General features: G+C 39.3%; 1 protein-coding gene across 1 annotated transcript in view; it reads left to right on the plus strand.

The window, feature by feature from the left end:
* The window catches only part of nol4l (nucleolar protein 4-like), a 123,264-nt gene that overhangs the window by 97,973 nt on the left and 9,334 nt on the right, over window positions 1-15,957 (plus strand). Inside the window, exon 6 of the mRNA XM_015393587.1 lies at window positions 12,815-13,272. Within this exon, the coding sequence (XP_015249073.1) occupies window positions 12,815-13,272 (458 nt within the window). The remainder of the gene's footprint in view (window positions 1-12,814; window positions 13,273-15,957) is intronic.

Consider the following 15,957-nt stretch of genomic DNA (forward strand, 5'->3'; position numbering starts at 1 on the left):
TAAAGTGCATCATTGAAAACAGTAGTAAATACATAAAAAAAAAAAAAACAATAGTAATATAAACATATGACTGTATATTTACAGTTCTAACATTGATTATATATACTGCTGTTGTTACCGATAAAGTTTATCTGGTGGACCCTGGTGCAAATCCTCTTCAAGTAATTAAAAACTGAGCAAAAGGTAATTCCTAGGCTGAGTTAACAAATGTAGGGGAAAACCTTGGCTTTAATTTTATAGAAAACTTACAATTATAATAACTTTCCAGGTCTGGATAATTATAGATAATTATTTTTTGCTGTTTCTTCTTTCATTGATATTGATAACAGTGGTTTTTATATCAGATGCACGCTGCATTTAAGCTGCACATTTCTTTCTAAGGGTTAATTTTCAGGTCTTTTTGGTCATGAATGCTTAAGGAAAGTTTTCTCTTGGGAACCCAATTTATGATTCTAATCTGAATATGTGTGTCTGTGTGTTTGTTAGGGGGAGGGGGTGGTAAACAGGCAGTGACAGGCTGTGACAGCAGAGTCTTTGTTACTCCTCTGCTGACTGTACCATCTCTCTGTTTGACCTTCTATCCAACAAACACCCCTTTAACCCCCCCCCCACACACACACACGTCCACCCCCCAGAGACACACACACACTTCCAGAGGTCAATTTTGTTGCCCCAGGTTTTATTGATCCCCTCTTTTTCAAAAATACTTTTTTCCTGGTCTTCTTTTTTAAACCATTAACTCCCCAGCTTTACATGTCAAAACTGAATTTTGAGAAAAACTTATTTTATAAGTTGTGACATAACAAATAACATCTACTCATCATATCTGCATCAATGATCAGAACCTCCCCTAGTTTTAAACCTTTACTGTGGATAATTACTCTCTCTAAGCATCACCAGGCTTTTTGCTTTTGTTGATTTGAGAAGCAGATTTTTACTAAATTCCCACTCAGAACAGAACTAGTCTACTGAACAACATGTATGCATGTATATAATAGGATAATGTTTTATACCTTCAACCTGTTAGAATTTATAAAGCAAAGACATCCTCATCTGAACTTTTACCATCTGTTTAATAGTATGAGAAAGAAATCCAATTATCCGTTCTCTCTCTTGTGTTACTCTTGTATTCAGCAAAGTAAAATAGCCTTAATGATCCCACCTGACCCCTTAAGGGGAAATGATCAGTCTGAGATTGTGGTTAAATGTTTTATTTATTGTAGTAGCAAATCTTTTGGCTCACTGTGTTATTTCCTCAATAACTTTTAGGACCAAAGCAGGAATGTATTTTCTGTGTGAAAACCAATCCTCCCCCTCCTGGTTTTTACATAATGAAACCAAAAGCTTAATTAAGAAGAGTATAAGTATGTAAATGTTGGAAGTCCGTAAACCCGAATGTGTCTGGTTCTGTTTGTGCCAGCTGTTCCCATCAGAGGGGGGTCGCTGTCACCATCAGTAGGAGGAGGGGTAGCTTGGACTTGTGTGTTTTTCAGGCGTGATGGTATGTGTGTGTCTCATTTCGAGTGTTGGAGAGGGGTTGCTATGACGATGCCAGGAGAACACGGGCCGCAGGATGCATGGCTGGGTGGGGCATGCTGGCAATGAGAGCCAGGAAGACCGTGTCCTGTCAAGATTATCCCTGTAATCCCACTTGGGGGGGGAGGCATCACTAGTCAATGCCACCCAGATACCCACTGTCACACACATCCTTACACACTCCACACACCTCCCTGTCCCCCTTTATCCACAGAGAGGGAAGGGTGGGGAGTATGAGGAGGCTGTCAAAGGGGGGATGAAGGAATTAGCATCTGTTACCTCTCAGTTAGGTCAGCTCCTGGGAGGAGGAGAGTTACGGAGCAGAAAAGGCTCTAACTGCCACAGGATAGTGGAGCTTTAGATGAAATATGAGGAGGGACGAGCCATTACGCTTCCACCCCTCCTCACTTTCATCACTCCATCCACTCCTCTGCACACTCCTGTGTCTTCTACTATTCTCTCTACCTTTAATCTACACACTCCCCGATCTTTTTCCCACCTTTTGAATGAATTTTCTCACAGGATCCTGTTTGCTTCTTTGTTTCTTTCCTCCCTGGTGTGTTCCTGACCTTTTGTTTTCTTTTTTAACTTATTTCTTCTTCATATTTCTTTAATTTCTGTCCCTTCTTTCTGTTATCTGCTCTTATTATTCTCTCTCTCTACATTTCTTCTAATTTTCCTCTACACCACACAATAGAAGCCTGCTAACAACTAACTAATTGAATTATCTCCGTCTCTGGAAAAGCAAAAAGCACTACGATGATTTTTAAAAAAGATAATTATTTTTTTGTTTCCTAATAAGTTGTTTAAATTCCTTTTATCTCATAAAGTCTTTGCTGGAATGTCTTTACTTCTCCGATGATGATTTAGAGCAGTAAAATTACAGTACGTAAAATGATTAAATCAAACTTCTCCACAATTCAGCATGTATCTGCATTCTTAAAATGATAAGTAAAAGTATTTCTCCCTTTGCAGAATTCTTGTAATGTACAGAGATGATTGATGCTTCCCTTATTGCCCCATTAAAGAAATACCTGGTTGCTTCACATTTCGAGTGACGATAACGAGGATATTTTACACGACCTATGAATACCCTAATCTCGTTCTAATTTTTCTATATTTATATCAAGAATGAATTGAATAAAAAAAAATAAAAAAAATAAAAAAATTAAAATAAAAAAAAATAAGTAAATAAATAAAAAAATAAAAATAAAGAATTAATTGAATATTTTAGAGAGAAATATCTCTGTAAAAAATGAACAATTGTCTGTCTATATGGTTAAAATCTCTCTTAAAAGCATTTTCAGATTGCTGTTATGTGATTGTGTGGCACTCTTTTGATGTGAAAAGGGAACCCTGACATGTAAAGCTGCCTCTATGGCTAACACACACAGACGGAGGTGAAGAATTAGATGTTTCAGTAGATATATTTCAGCCACTGTTGGAGATAAAGAAGCAGGGTCAGAAGATGATCGAATCTCATCAGATGGCAGAGCAGAAGTTTAGGAAGCAGCTCCGTATGTGTCGGAGCTGCCAGCTGAGCCGACAGAACCACACGGCAATAAAACACTCCACAGGTGAAGCAGAGCAAAGCTTAGTAACAACAGACACAACGGATGTTTTTAGCCATTAAAGATTACTTGTTTTGCAGTTAATTTCTGTGGTGAAGCATTTTATTTCAGTATATTTTTATTTACATTTTAGACTCATGTTTTATTAGTTACATTTAATAATAAAAGAGATTGAAGGGAAACTGTTTAAAAAAACAGTTAGGTGTGTCAAATGGCACGATTTATTGTTGTGTTCATGCATGTGTTTATCTATATACGCATGCATAATATATAAGGCATTAGTGAAATAATGTCTGCAATACAACAGGCTTCAACCTATTTATAACAATAAAGCTAAAACTAAAACATGTTAAAGCAGGAAAGAAAAATGAAATGCTATAAAAGATGATATGCTTGCGATGATGTAAAGCTGTAATATTTTTTTTATATTTTTACCAATGTTCCTGAGATATTTCCTCCATGGACAGAATTCATTTCTGGTGGAGTTTCTTGTATTTTTTGTTTTTTTTTTAGGGATATAATTAACAGTTTTGGCCTTTGTGACTCGTTACGTTTGCAACAAGGATGTATTCTTTACAGGTGATGCGCCTTGGAACAGCTCCCTTCATGGTCCTCCTTTGTGTGTAGGATATTGCAACCTCTGGAATAATTTCTCCTGAGATTTCAGATTTGTCTTGTTCTTACCAGTTTGCTAAAAAATCCTTGAAATACAACTGGCTGTGCTTGGTTTGACCGGTGTTACTACCCTAGCTCAGGGGGTAGGAACAATGATGGGGAGACCACACAAAAGAAAGGTTTAACCATTTATTAAAGTAAATAAACCGGCTCATCTTTTTGTCATTTTTTACTTCCGGGAGCAATCCTCTTCATTCCAGAAAAGTAGTGCAAACTGGCATCGCAGTGTTGCTGCTACGAAGCAGCAATGCACCATTTTATCACATTAATGCACTGTTTTCCCAATCTGCCGTCTCCCTGAACTGTTTAAAAGGTCCTGGAGTTCCCCTTGGTGTTAACTGTCAAAACTTATCAAAGAAATATGCTTATTTTTTGTTACTATAGTCTCTTATTACATCTTTTATCACAGATTGTCACAGCGCTTTATGAAAACTGTCTTTTTGTTGATCTAAAAGGAAACTGCAGATTATGTTTTGACATGAAAAGCATCCCATAAATGTTCATCTCCTCTAGTTTATGTTGTCGTAGTTTTGAATGTTAATTCCATGATCATGTTTACTCTTAAGTTTATCAACATTGATGCCTCTGGTGGCAATTAGTAAAGCAGTCAAAACACGAGCGTTTGTGTTCCCATCAGCATGAGAAGAGATGAATAGAAATGACTGATGCATATGTGTGAAAATTACTGATCTCACTCTAAAGACTTAAACTTCTCAGAATATCTGATGGATGTTGAATATTTTTGGGGTACGTGTGACCTCTTCGTCCAACATGCATCAGCTTCAGATTATGTTTTCCATCAGCCGAGTCAGGTTTCTACGTAGACTCTGGAGAACTTGAACTTTTAAACAGTCTGAGAAGAAATGTGCAGACACAAACACAAACACTACTATATATACTATGATTATAAAGTCCTTACAACAGTTTAAAGTAAGCCTCCATATTTCTGACGGTAAACAAACATTTACTGTATATGTATAATAGAAGAGTTTCTGCATTTTTCTAAGACCAACATTTAGTAGTCTAATTAGTTTTGGGATAAAAGGTTTAAAATATTTATCTGTACTTTTCAGGAGCTCAAGGTGATGCTGAGCTGAAAGCAGCAGCATAAAGCAAGAAGATCAAACACTCTTTCTTTTTGGTTAATGATTCATTCAGGATTCTTCCTGACCTGTGAGCACACATCCCTCTGTCTGACACTAATTATTCTCCAGCATAATTAAAAGAAGCTGAAATGAGAATCTATGATGACTGAGAAATCATCAGCAGCGAATGAACAAGTGACTAAATCTGCTCTCAGTCACATATATTGCATCCATGTGCCATACCTGCTTAGTCTATCCAGGGTCATGGGACCCTTTGCTTTACTCCATGCTTTACTCCTAATGTAGATCCTAGTGACCAAGATCATAAAACTAAAGGAGAATGATGATGCTGTTTTGATCATAGAAAATGAAAGAACTCTGTGCAAAATTATTCCGGTTTCTGAATTTTTAGTTGAACTCTTAATCTCTAATATTTCACAATATTTCTTCCATTATATATTTTATTTTCAAATATCCCACTTCATATTCCGTTTGAAGCAACCATCAATAGTGTTGCTCAAAAAGAAGATCATCTTTCTTAATTTCCTTAGGGAAATTAAGGACATGTGCACAAAAACTGTTTTTGTTTTCTAAGATGTCAGATGATTTAATGATCTTTACTGATCATCAATGAACTTTAAAAACATCTACAGTTAGTTTCTCAGAACTGCATATTGTTTGCTTTATTGTGCAATAAGGTTCTCAAACTATGATACAAAAATCAAAAGCATCAGCAGAGCATCGATTCAGTACAAATGCAGAAATGAAAGCTGCTGTGGCTTCGTGATGTTTGGGCCCAGCGTCTTGCTGCCATGCAGCCACATTGTTCCTGCAGTCGGATCAAAAGAAGACAACAGCCATACATTTGTAGAGATAAATCAGCTCGGTGCTGTCAATTTGATTTGCTTTAATGTTCTTTGTTGTTTTTCTTTTATTGATCTCATGTTGCATGAGTGCCTGATTTTGTTGAAAAATGATGGAGTAAAAACAAGAGTTCTAAGGAAGCAGCTGCTTTGCTTGCTCTGTTGTCAGGGGCTTACAGTATGACGATGATGATGGCTGAAGAAGCATAGCGGTCAGAACCGGAGCTAATTGGACACTGCACCCAAGACAAATGAAAAGCTGATGTGCTGAGGAAGTAATGGTGAGAGGCAGAGTTTATTCCCCCCCAGTGGGGAGAGTTTCAACCCCAAGGCCACCTTTATTTCCTCAGTGCATTAAAGGAACAATCTGCTTAATTAATGCCAAGGTTTCAATCTGCCTGCTTGATTTAAATCAAGGGACACGAACCCAGAGCACTACAAAGCAGACATTGATTTGTTGTTTTTTCCCCAGTGTGTGTTTAAGGTGAGAAACGCATCAAACCTTATTGGCTCAGTCAGGTGGTTCTGTATGAACTATGGGAACTATGACTCTGCTGCGCTGAGAGCCACATTAGTAATTGCCAGAAAACAAATAAATCAGCTTCTGCCCAGCTACTATTGTAAACTTAAATATTTGTAATTTTGGTAAATGTGTAGCTACTGTATTAAAGAATGAATGAACCATTAAATCAGTGGTTTATTTCTGACATTTCACATCCCCAAAAAATTTCTGTCTGCATGTAAACATCATAGTAATAAATACTCACGCATGCAGAAATCCACCAGCTTATTTAGTGAATGTGTCTGCAAGGAGGTTTGACAAAGATAAACAACATTAATCCTTTAACATTTTAATAATATGAGAATAAATTATAATAAAATATTCAGCAACACCCGGATCCATACTTTGCACTTTCCATTAAAACACAAAGTTCTCAGTAATTATAATAAATGCTGAAATTTGTCTGTTTGAAAAACCCACCTATATAATATATGTTGACTTAGACAACTTTTATTGTCATTTTTTTTATACTCTGTGTATACAAAACAAAATGCAGTTTTGTACAGCTTCCAGACAGTGATTGAGCTGCAGTTTAGCAGTGAAATGAAAATTTTTGTTCCATAAAGTGCACCAGTGATCAAATGTAAATAGTGTGGGAGAAAAAAAAACTTGGTGAAAAAGCAAGTTGATGAGGAAGTTCAGAGCATTTTAAGACAAACAGTATATGGTGCACTTATGCAGAATTTTGGTTTGCCGTTATCTGTGTGATGCAGATTCTGTGACTTCATTTTGGCCGTTTCCCAATGTGTGCACTTGTGCGTCCTCATGTGCTTGTGTACTCGTGAAACGTCATCAACCTCAGCCCTAGTGCTGTTCCAATTCACAAGAACAGCAGACCGAGAACAGACAAATTCCCCGGATGTTGTTCTCGCCCCTCCCTATTTACCTATTATGCATCAGAGCAGACTTGTCCGTTCTTGAGATTGACAGCTGTCCCAGCATGCACTGCGGCAGCTTTCATGGAGCGATCACAGAGTTAAGAGTATTAAGTTAAAAGTTCTCTTGTCTGTTGCTGTTGTTCAATAAAAGTACGTTTTAAGATAATTTGAGGCAAGAACATTATATTTTAAAGCGTCAATATATGGTCCATTTACCGTTTCAATTAGTCATTTAAAAAGAAATTCTGACTTTGAGAGGACCGTGACAAACAGTGGGGAAGAAACATTTGCAGAATCTGCTGAACAGTCCATGGTGGGGGTGTGAGGGGTCATTGATGATGCAACGGGCTCGGAAAATCATCTATGACCCCTCAAACCCCCACCATGGTCTGTTCTCCCTGCTGCCTCCTACATATACTGTGATGAAGGCTGGTTTTTCATCTTCTCTTCCTTATCAGAGAAAATGTTTGGAATATAAAAAGAACCATTTTACCACCGTTCACTCTTATTATTTATTTGAGTGACAGAGCAGCATTGGAGTGATTGAAAAGAGCATGGAACGTATGATTTATGACGTGTGAAAGACAGCCTGAGCGTGCCACTCTCAGCTAACAGCTTCACTATAAAAGGTGACAGCTGGCACACCTTCATGGAAACACGCAGACACAGAGCATCCTGAGACACGGCCGGTCTCCAGGAAGAGCTCCAAGTCATGCTCTGGGTCACCCAGTGAGGGAGGTGATTCCTGCCAGGTCAGCCAATGTTGCATCTTCTTCACCACCTCCCTGTGGATTGTCAGCTTAGGAGTGATTGACTGTGAAAGCCTGAGTCCACCTGTCCAGCTTCTCTCTGGAGTACAGGGGGAGGTGAAGTTTGAGTGTCACACTGCAACCTTAGAGTGGAAAGACATTTGTCCTTCTTGAACCACATCAGGGATTCTGCGTCCTGCTCCCTCTGGGGGAATCCTTAAACACCAGATATGACCATGCATCACAGTCACTACAGGGGAGAGAATAAGAAGCAGAAAAACAAAATGAGTTGTTGAGGAAGAAAGAATGGAAAACCTGTGACCTTTCCTGGTTCATTGGACAATGGAGCAGATAGATCTCTGACCAAACAGGGGTTATTTACCCTGGATGTCCATTTACCTTGGCTTTCAGAAATCTGGAAGAGGACATGTTGTGTGAGGAATGTGGGGATTTGGGCTGCATGTTCTCTGGTATGTGAATTCAGGGTTCCTTCTTTGCCCAAAAGAGTTCTTAAAATTACAGTTATTGTATTTTACATAAAAAAAATTGGTGGTACAAACATACAGCTGACATAAATACATTTGGAAATGTAGAATAAGAAATACAAGGAATATTATGAGAATATGGACAATATGAATGTATATTAAAATGTATTTACATGTGCAGAGATATTTATAATATTTTTAACTGTGGAGTGCCAGTGGGGGATCTGCTCCTTGTTAATAAGGCCAGTAGTGGATTAAAAGAAGCTGTATTTGTGGCAGAATGTTTTAGTTCGGATGGAATATAGTTGGAAAATTCAGATTCCTATTAATTTCCAATTTCATATATTGATTTGACAATGTGTCTGAGTGAGACGAGTTGTTTGGGACAAGAAATACTATTCCCATAACAAGCCAGGTTCTTTCTCAAGGTTTATTCATAACATGTTCCATAGTGTCTGTAATTTGTTTTGATTAAATGTATTCTGCCAACCTTCACTGCTTTTCCCAGACTTTAAGTCAGTTTAAGAAAAACGGTGTTTAGGCAGAACAGGGCTGAGCATCGAGCTGTGAGGACTGTATAAATAAACTGGATTGCATATCTGAATACTTTTTTTTTTTTACACGACATAAACTGTAGCCACATTCCAGACAGGAGAGTCTGAAACAGGATGGAAGGGTCACCTGCTCGCCTCACAGCCATGGAGACGTGTGTTTCCTGAAATGAAGGAAAATTGTGGCCATTCACCCTCTCTGTGGGGTGACTGATGCGCTGCAGCCTGTTCTTGTCCCTGCTGGTCGCAGCAGCAAAGCAGATGGTTAAGAAGAGAATGGACTCGATAGCAGAGTAGAGGTGCACAATCTTTGGCTTTGGCAGGCTGAACTTTTTAGCAGCTCCAGGAAGTACATCCTCTACTGGGTCTTAGGGAGGTGACGTCCAGTTCGCACTGGATTGGCGATGATGATGATGAAGAAGAATGAAGCAGAATAGGTCCACTGTGGCGACTGGTGGCGAATCAGAGCTTCATAGAACAGATTTAAAGGCTGAGCAGCTATAAGCCTTACTTCACTGTGAAATGCAAAAGAGTTGGATGTTTGGTTGTGGTAGTTTCCAGAAGAATGGACACTTTCCTGCTTTATTGATGGCTGTGAGAGTCGGAAACAGAGTAAATTCCTCTTTGCTTCAAAAAAGGTTAAATCTTAAAAAACACGTCATCATTGTAGAGTTTTCTCATACAGAAAGTTTTATCCTTTTCCCTGTTGAGGGAGACTAGAATAGAGAACTATTTTGTTTATATTTTTAAATCATTGTGATTATTGTTACTATATTATGTGTCCTATTACCAATCAGCAGCTACAAGAGAGATGTAATAAACTCTCAGAGGATTCAGCTTATTCTTTTTTCAGAGCGTTTATCTCCTAATGGCATTCAGGAGCAAACGGGGTAAGGTAGCATAATGAAAAGCAGCCTACTACCACACCAGCCTGCATCAATTGTTTCTCCATAACTGCTCCAAAGCCTGTCTTTCAATTTAGTGGGAGATGGTTTGTTCTGTTTTCTGAGGGAGATGTGGAAAACGAAGAGCTCCATCTACGGCGACCGAGGTCAGAGAAGTGAAGAGTTGGAAGGCAGAGAGGGTCACTGAAGGTTGATGGCTTACAGAAAGTGAAAGGAGAGGCAGCAAATAGGAAAGGGAGCACCACACCCTGTTCAGCTGGAGCAGAGAGGGAAAAACACCATGTAGAGTAAGAGAATCCCTCCCTGTTTGGTCTCAGTCCTGAGGGGACATTTGTGTCAGCGGAGCACGAATTTCTCATCACGCAAATGATGCTTCAACATTCATGAATGCTCTCTGCCATGCTTTGCTCCCTGCATGTCTTTTCCTTGCTTCCATCTGAACCATACATATCTTAGACTGGAGGTTAAGATAAATGTTCTGTGGAGAAGACTGTTGAACGCTGTGTAATAAAACATACAGATTCATGCGCTTTTACATGCCTTTCTGCACATACATGGTGAAGTCAGATGTCCAATAAAACATCAGACTTTGAATAGGGGAGGATAAACGTCCAAAATCTCCCTCATGTCTCTGTCCTTTCACCACAGACTCTCTGCACCCTCCCCCTTCATCCCCACGTCTGTCCTCCCTCATCCTCTCCTTTCTCCTCCTTCTGCCTTCAGCCCCGCCAGCAATGACCCCCACCCCCTTCATCTTTTGCCTCCTCCTCCTCCTCCCAACCCTTATTCTGCTGACCTCTTTTTTTCTGCCTCACTGTACCTCTGCTACTTCTTCCTCCACAACTCCTTACCCCTCTCTCCTTTTCCCCATACAGCAGATGGGACTCTAACTCTCCCCCCTCCCCTACTAAACAAAAGCTTGTTATTCTGCAAAAATAAAGTCTCTTAGCAGTCTGTCTAAAAGAAAATCATGCAATCTTAAACAATAAGACTTCTGCAGTGATCCAAACCATCAACCTCCCACCCTAGTGGGAAAATATGTATATAAAGAATGAAATAAAGTTTATTTAAATCAGAAAATGTAAACATTGCTGTGGTTGTTAAAGCCAAAGATGGAATGTTCCAGTTATGATAATGTTTTCTGTAATAATTAGCCAGTACTTTAGGGTGTAAATTGTTGTAAATTCGATGCTTTTTGTAAGGTTGTTTTTTTTATTGAGAAACGTAAGTTGAGCAAACAAAATAATCGCGCTATTAGTTCACAGATTACAACATTTTTAGTATGAAAATACCTTGATAAGAGTGATGGCCATCTCTCTTGTTTGATAATCTTCTTCAAGCCAGAAGTGTAACCCTTCTTGTGTGGTTCAGGAAAATATGAAGACTTCAGAATTCTTCTATTTTGAATGAAGCCCAGAGCAAGTAAAAGTATGTCATGATCAGATCATTTAATTTTTAGCAATGTACAACAAGACTTCTGCCGGTGGTGCAGTGCTCTGTGCTTCAAACAGGTGAGAAAACAATAGTCATTCTAATTCTTTCCCTGTTATCTCTTAAACACCCTTATATACCGGTAAAGGGAACCTCCTTGCAGAGATTTCTTGCAGTTTTCATACTGAAAACAAGCTGCGCCTACAGTCCGGCAGCTGAAGCTTGGACCAAACTACATTAAGAACAGGACATTGATCCCAAACACTGCAGCAAATCTGCTACAGAATGATTGACAAGGGAAAGGATATTGACAGTTATATGGCCTAGTCAAAGTAAGGGAATCTAAAACGAATCCCATCAAGCCTCCATACACTGAAAAAAACTGTTGGTGTTGCACCTGTTTTCAGCTGCTCAGTTTAGTTTCAGTTTAAGGAAGTCATTATTTTTATTGATGTAAGAGGAAAAGTGATCATGCTAAAAACCTCTTAAGTCACAACTTATTTTGGAGTTCAGCGAGGTATGAAAACGTTCTTCTATCCTGAATAAAGCCTGCTGGAAGTTTATGCAGGTCATGACTGGATGATAGAAAAATGTAAACCATGTGATCAGTGTATTTGTATTATTATTATTATTTTTTTTTTTAAACACATTGCCGTCCAATCAAGCAATTATTTGCACATAACTTTTCTGTATCTGAAAAATATCAGAGGTTTCATTCACACCCTCGGTGTTTCTGTCTGCGTAGATGCAGTCACCCGTGCACAGGCAGAAGAGAAGTAGGGAGAGAAAACAGCCCTGGGGGGCACCTGGACTGAATCGTTTTTAGTTGGCATAGATGATTCTCCCCATCATCACCGTCTGCTGCTGGTCAGTCAGGAAGCTGATGATCCACTGACAGGTTGACTGACTGTGAAATCAGTGAGCTCCCTGTGGAGGATGTCTGGGTTAATGATGTTGAAGGTCCAGTTGACCAGTATATTGACCAGTTGGCTCAGGAGGCAACTTCAGATGATTCAACACCAGAAGAAATAATCTAAAGAATGTGATGACATCGGAGAAGCAGGTCCATATTCATTTAATCCTTTTTGAACCAGGATGATGGTCTTCCTGATTCTCACTTATCACATTGGTGGTTTCAGATTGGACACATTAAAGGTGCCAATTAATACCAGCTAAGTGATAGATGCTATGTTACGATGCTGAATGAAGACTTTAGTTAGACAGTAAATCAGTTGGAGCCTGGATGTTGTGTCAAGGGTTTTGATTAGGAGTTCATGCTCTTATTTTGAAAGAAGTCAACTATATTTCATACCAGCAGAATTATTGACTTTACACTAAAGGATAGTCAGGCTTTGGTAATATATAGGAAGTCTTTATCCAGTGGTAAAGGGTTGTAGGTGGCAGTGGGACCTACCATGCTAAGGTTAAATGGAATATTCTGCCTGACTAATATTCAATTAAAATGCTTCAGTTTTCTTTCCTCCTCCTGTCAGCTCAACCGCTGTCTCTGTCTCTACTTTCAGATGACTTGTCTTCAGAAAGCGGCAGCGGGAACGGCTTACCTGCCCTGACCCCTCCCACCTCTGCTGTGACAGATGGTGCCATCGTCAGGGAAACGGAGGTCGTCAATGGTGCCGTTGGGGCTGCCCCTCTGGACTTCAGCAGGCCGACTTCTTCTTCCTCATCATCTGAGGACCAGCAGCCGGTGAACCTGAGCGAGCCGCCCTCTCAGCGTCTGCCCCTGTCTACCTCACACCTGCCCATCACCGTCTCTGCAGCAGCTGCAGCGCTGCTCGGCGCTCTGCATCCCAATGCGCCAGAGGAACTCCGGAGGAAGTACCCGCTGGCCGCCAAACCCCCCCTGGCTCCGCATCCGGCCCTGCCTCTGCCGCACGCACACACTCCAAACACACACGCCCCGTCGCACACACACACTACAGAGCTTCGACTGGACCGAGACGGCAGGGACTACGGGAGTAAGGTGAGAGAACATGCATGCACACCCACTCAGCCTTAACTTAGAAACATCCATTTACATCTTCCTTTCAGAAGCAGTGAGATGCCACACATTTTTATAAACCTGATTTGGTTTTTGATAAAACCAGCAGAAATAAAGACTTTACTTCAACTGCTTTGAACAGGATGTTCAACAACAGAAGTTTTAATTTTAGAAATCCTACTTTCATCTTAGCAATTAGGATTCAAAATCCTAAAATCTTCATAGCTTTTATATTTACATTGAGTATAATTTTCCTTCAACCACAAGTATGTGTCTGTAGAAAATGAAATATGATGGGGTTTTTTTAAATTAAAAATGAATTCTAAAAATGTTACATAACCTTCGTAATAATAATAGAACATCTCTATTGGCGTTAAAGAAGTTAACCAGAATCAAATGCTTAGCAGTTTCTTGCACGTTTCCTTTGGTGTTTTGATAATTATCTTTAGTGATACTTTAAGTTTAAGGCTGAGAGCCTCTGTACCATTGCCCTAATCTGTAGAGCTTTCTTGGGATTTTCAATCACTCCTTTCCTGTTTTCTTTTAAGTTGGGATTTAATATTAGTTTCAGTCAGAAGAACAAATATGTTCAGCATTTTAGAATGGTTTAAAGAATGCGATGATTGCCTGCTGTTGGGGAAACCAGTTGAAAGTTTGATTTGGTGATCTGTTATTGTTCGGTGTGATGATTGTATCTCTCTGTTCACTATGTATGGTGTTCACTTTGGAGATTGTGCACCATGACTGCTGGTGTGAACAATTTCCTTCCTTCTCTTGTCTAAAAACTGAATTGATGGTTTTTGGTACAGTTGAAGCTGTAGATACACAATCCTTTGACACCTACACCAAGAGATCCATCACTAATCTCTGGGATAATTAATTAAAATAGAAAAGTACAAAGCAACGATTCAATCTCTGCATTTAACCCATCTTCTTGGTGAGCAGTGGGCTGCAATTATGTGGCGTCCAGTGATCAATGTGGGGTTAAGTGGCTTTGCTCAGGGACCCAGAGTGGCAGTCGATGGGAGTGGGGCTTGAACTCAGAACCTCTGGGACCCAAACGCAATGCCCTAACTATTAGGCCACCAGTCCCCCAGATGTAGATGGAGAGCAGCTTACATTTTAACAGGGCAGTCAGTTCAAGCCTTTATTGTTTGAGGCACTTGGCTAAAATAAAACCTGTTTTTTTTTTTTTTTATTCCAATCTATGCCTTTTATAAACCAGCTTTGATCAATGCAAAGCTCTTCATGTGGGTCAATAAATCTTTTATTTTCCAGCTCTAAATGTGCAAAAATCAGCCCTTCCATTTTGGCTTCTCTGCACCTGCTGTCAGTACATTTTAGGATTTATTATTAAATGCCTTTCATTAGTTTAAAAAGTGCGGCCCCATCCTACCTCTGAGTTGTTTCCTAAATGAAGCTGGAACTGTTGCTTGATCTTTTTGCAGCCATGAGCTCTTCCACTGCTGTCTCCATTACCTGCTCCTTTTCTCCCTCTTTTCACCTTTGACTCTGCTTTTAAGCTCATTAGCATGCAGAACTTGCACGTTTCATTGGACTGAAACATCAGTGGAATCTATAAGACAGGATTGTGCTGCAGCTACAGGTCATGCAGTGTGATTGGAGCTGCCGTCGTATTACCTTCACACAGTTGGACACATTCAGCTTGTAGAATATTACTGAAACTGCAGCATGTCACCCTTTAGAGTTCTTTAGAGGCGAGGAACAGGAAGAGAGCTGACATGTCTCATGTTGCTGCTGTGACGTTACGCCATTGTCTTATTGACAGAAATCCCTTCTGTTGGACCCACAGAGTCATATTTAACCCAAGCGTCTTTTACTTTGCACAGTTAGGAGTTTTAAAAGAAATGGTTCAACAGGTCAGCTCTTTAAGGCAGCAATGCAATGTTTGGACGTATTCTTTGCTCAGTGAATCAGTAGGCCTGGTTTTGTTAATTTCTTTGTAATGCTGAAGGTGGGCTTTAAAGCTTTACATTTTAGATTCTCATCCTAAAGTTTCAAATGAAGACTTTTTTTCTCAAATTTTTAGAGGCCATCAGATTTGTTGTGTTTTTAAGAGGTCATAATGCACTCAGACAAAGTACGCAGGGTTTCTAGAAGGGAAACAAGCCACAGAGTGGATATAGTGCCTTCAGTGTATTTTAACAGAGGACATTAGGGGATTTTTTTCACATTTTCTTTCTGCCAAGGTTAGTCTTATTTCTTAGTTTTTAGTCATTCTAACTTTCTTTTGAGAATAAACTGTTTACTTGATCTCTTTGCTCTGATCTCATCATTTAATTGTTTTATTTCTGTCCTTTTCTGATTTTATTTTCAGTACTTTGGTCGCTGCTCTCGGTGCGAACTTGTGGCCTTAATCTTAATCTGTCTCTGTTGTTCCATTTAAAAACATCCACTGGAAAGTTTCATACAATGGAATCTGAATTTAAATAAATAGTTAATATATAATCTAGATTTATTTTATCAAAGCAGTAAAAAAGTTTTAATTTATTTAAAATAAAACTTGGCTCATATGAATAACCAACTTTTTTTTTTCTTTTGGGGAGGTGTATGGAGGCCTGTGTTATTTGTGAAGGAGGTGCAAATAGAAATATTCTATGAATATTGGCGTAAATGTTCCTATTTGTGCATCCTAAATGAAAATAT

This window comes from Cyprinodon variegatus, unplaced genomic scaffold (genome assembly GCF_000732505.1).
Source record: "Cyprinodon variegatus isolate N-32 unplaced genomic scaffold, C_variegatus-1.0 Scaffold649, whole genome shotgun sequence".
Lineage (NCBI taxonomy): Eukaryota > Metazoa > Chordata > Actinopteri > Cyprinodontiformes > Cyprinodontidae > Cyprinodon > Cyprinodon variegatus.